The 2,817-nt window shown below is 42.0% G+C and overlaps 1 protein-coding gene across 1 annotated transcript; it reads left to right on the top strand.

The window, feature by feature from the left end:
• Positions 1 to 1,653: 1,653 nt before the first annotated feature.
• LOC117443170 (olfactory receptor 6N2-like) lies at positions 1,654 to 2,601 on the top strand. Its single transcript, XM_034079120.1, has one exon. It carries the CDS (start codon positions 1,654 to 1,656, stop codon positions 2,599 to 2,601), a length of 948 nt encoding a protein of 315 aa, XP_033935011.1.
• Positions 2,602 to 2,817: the final 216 nt, after the last annotated feature.

The raw sequence follows: 2,817 nt of genomic DNA, 5'->3' as shown, positions 1-2,817 counted from the left end.
CTCCTCTTGTTCACTGAGATGCTGTCTCTGTCTGTACGTGCTTCATCATATCCACATTAATGTTGTATTAATGTTTCACCAGCTGGACTCAGGTCAGTTTCTCCTCATGTTCACTGAGATGCTGCCTCTGTCTGTACGTGCTTCATCATATCTACATTAATGTTTCACCAGCTGGTCTCAGGTCAGTTTCTCCTCATGTTCACTGAGATGCTGCCTCTGTCTGTACGTGCTTCATCATATCTACATTAATGTTTCACCAGCTGGACTCAGGTCAGTTTCTCTTCTTGTTCACTGAGATGCTGTCTCTGTCTGTACGTGCTTCATCATATCTACATTAATGTTTCACCAGCTGGACTCAGGTCAGTTTCTCTTCTTGTTCACTGAGATGCTGTCTCTGTCTGTACGTGCTTCATCATATCCACATTAATGTTGTATTAATGTTTCACCAGCTGGATTCAGGTCCGTTTCTCCTCATGTTTCGTGTTCACTGTAATAATCTTTCTGCCTTTTCCTGATTCATTATGAAACTAAATATGTACTTTATATTAATGCTGTATATATTAATGTTTAAACAGGTGGATTCAGGTCAGTTTCTCCTCGTGTTTCGTGTTCACGGTAATAATCTTTCTGCCTTTTCCTGATTCATTATGAAACTAAATATGTACTTTATATTAATTCTGTATATATTAATGTTATATAAATTGAAGTTAATGTTTAAACAGGTGGATTCAGGTCAGTTTCTCCTCATATTCCGTGTTCCTTGTACTAATCTTAGTTTAATATCTCACTTATAAATGTTATTTTGAAGTCATATGTATAAATGTTTCTTACATTATTGTTATATATTCACGTTAATATTTAACCAGGTGAATTCAGGTCAGTTTCTCCTCATGTTTACTGAGATTATGTTTCTCTGTTTTCATGATTAATCATATTAACATTCTTTAAATTAATGTTATAACTATTAATGTTGTGTGTATGTATTAACATAAATGTTTCACCAGCTGGATTCAGGTCAGTTTCTCCTCATGTTTCGTGTTCACGGTAATAATCTATCTGCCTTTTCCTGATTCATTATGAAACTAAATATGTACTTTATATTAATGCTGTATATATTAATGTTATATACATTGAAGTTAATGTTTAAACAGGTGGATTCAGGTCCGTTTCTCCTCACGTTTCGTGTTCCTTGTGATGATTGTTCTGCTTGTTTATGACTAATTTCACATATATTAATGTCATGTTTCTCATGTTTCGTGTTCCTTGTGATGATTGTTCTGCTGGTTTATGACTAATTTCACATATATTAATGTCATGTTTCTCATGTTTCGTGTTCCTTGCGATGATGCTTTTGCCTGTTTCTGATTCGTGATAGATATTTATCATTGACCTATACATTAATGTTAAAGCAGATATTTTAGTATCTGATTAATTAACTGTGAATTCATATTCTATGAATACACGTGTTAAATATGAATGTTAAATAAATGTGTGTTCTAAATATTCCAGTTTCCTTATTACTACTGTATATGTCAATGTGATATAAACTAATGTTATATCCTTTATTTAGATGTTAACAGGTTGGTTAGCTCTGTTGTTGTTGTTGTTGTTGTTGACCTGAGGTCACAGCGTGTTGTTTGGTGGGGTCTCCTCATGACGTCATCAGGGTTTAACGTGACCTCGTCCCTGACGCTGGTCGGTTTCTCCTCGCTGTCTGGCCACAGCTCGCTCTTATTCTTCGTGTTTTTGTTGCTGTACCTCTTCGTGTTGTTCAGTGACTCTCTGGTGATTTATATCATCTGTTCGCAGCGAGCTCTTCACCGGCCCATGTTTGCCTTCGTGGCATCACTTCTGCTGAACTCTCTCACAGCCAGCACACTGATTTATCCTAAACATCTGTCTGATCTGTTGCTGTCCGGCGCCGGCTTGGTGCAGGTGTCCCGGACTTTGTGTCTGTGCCAGGGTTTCTTTGTTTCCTCTCTTGGTGGAGCTAGCTTCTTCCTGTTGTCGGCCATGGCCTTTGACCGCTACCTGTCCATCTGCCACCCGATGCACTACGCTGTGCTGGTAACTCCTGCCAAGGTGGTGCTGATGCTGCTTCTCTGCTGGATGCTGCCTGCTATTCTAGTGGGAGTCTCAACGCTGCTGGTTAGCCGCTTACCGATCTGCAGGGTGCAGCTCGACAGGGCCTACTGCAACATCAACAGCCTTGTGAGCCTGAGTTGCGCTGGTGCTGCAGCACAGCTGAGTGGACTTTTCATTCTGCTGTTCACAGCCGTTATCGTCTTCCTGCCTGCAGCCTTCATTCTCTTCTCCTACGCTAGGATCCTCTTCATCTGCCTGCGGCGCTCACGTAGCTTCAGCAGCAAAGCTCTACAAACCTGTCTTCCTCACCTGCTCGTCTTCTTTAACTATTCCATCAGCGTCTGCTTAGATCTGATGCTTCGCCGCCTGCAGAGCAACAGAGAATCTGACACCACCCTCATCACCTCCATGCTGATGCTAGTACCTACTGTACTGAACCCCGTGGTGTACGGACTGAAGTTAAAGGAGGTGTTCACGCATGTGAAGAGGCTGCTGAGCTGCCGCAGAGACAGCTGATCCCAACACTGTTTGATTGCCCCACACAAAGATCCATGTAGACAGAAGCATTTGCTGCACATCAGGAGAAACAGTGCGGCCCATATTCAGTTGATCACCACAATCATACCTCAGAGCGGGAAACATTTTCTAGGCCTCCTTCTCGGCTCCACGTCACCATGGGCCATCCCCAAGAGGGTCCCGTCTCCGTCCTCCCCAAGAGGGTCCCGTCAACTT

The sequence above is a fragment of the Pseudochaenichthys georgianus genome, unplaced genomic scaffold, assembly GCF_902827115.2.
Source record: "Pseudochaenichthys georgianus unplaced genomic scaffold, fPseGeo1.2 scaffold_549_arrow_ctg1, whole genome shotgun sequence".
Classification (NCBI taxonomy): Eukaryota; Metazoa; Chordata; class Actinopteri; order Perciformes; family Channichthyidae; genus Pseudochaenichthys; species Pseudochaenichthys georgianus.
The sequence above is the reverse complement of the archived record's forward strand: the minus strand, read 5'-3'. Positions and strand labels throughout refer to the sequence as shown.

Bases quoted from the DNA above. Each gene is read 5' to 3' on its own strand.
- LOC117443170 (XM_034079120.1), top strand. From the start codon at position 1,654: ATGACGTCATCAGGGTTTAACGTGACCTCGTCCCTGACGCTGGTCGGT.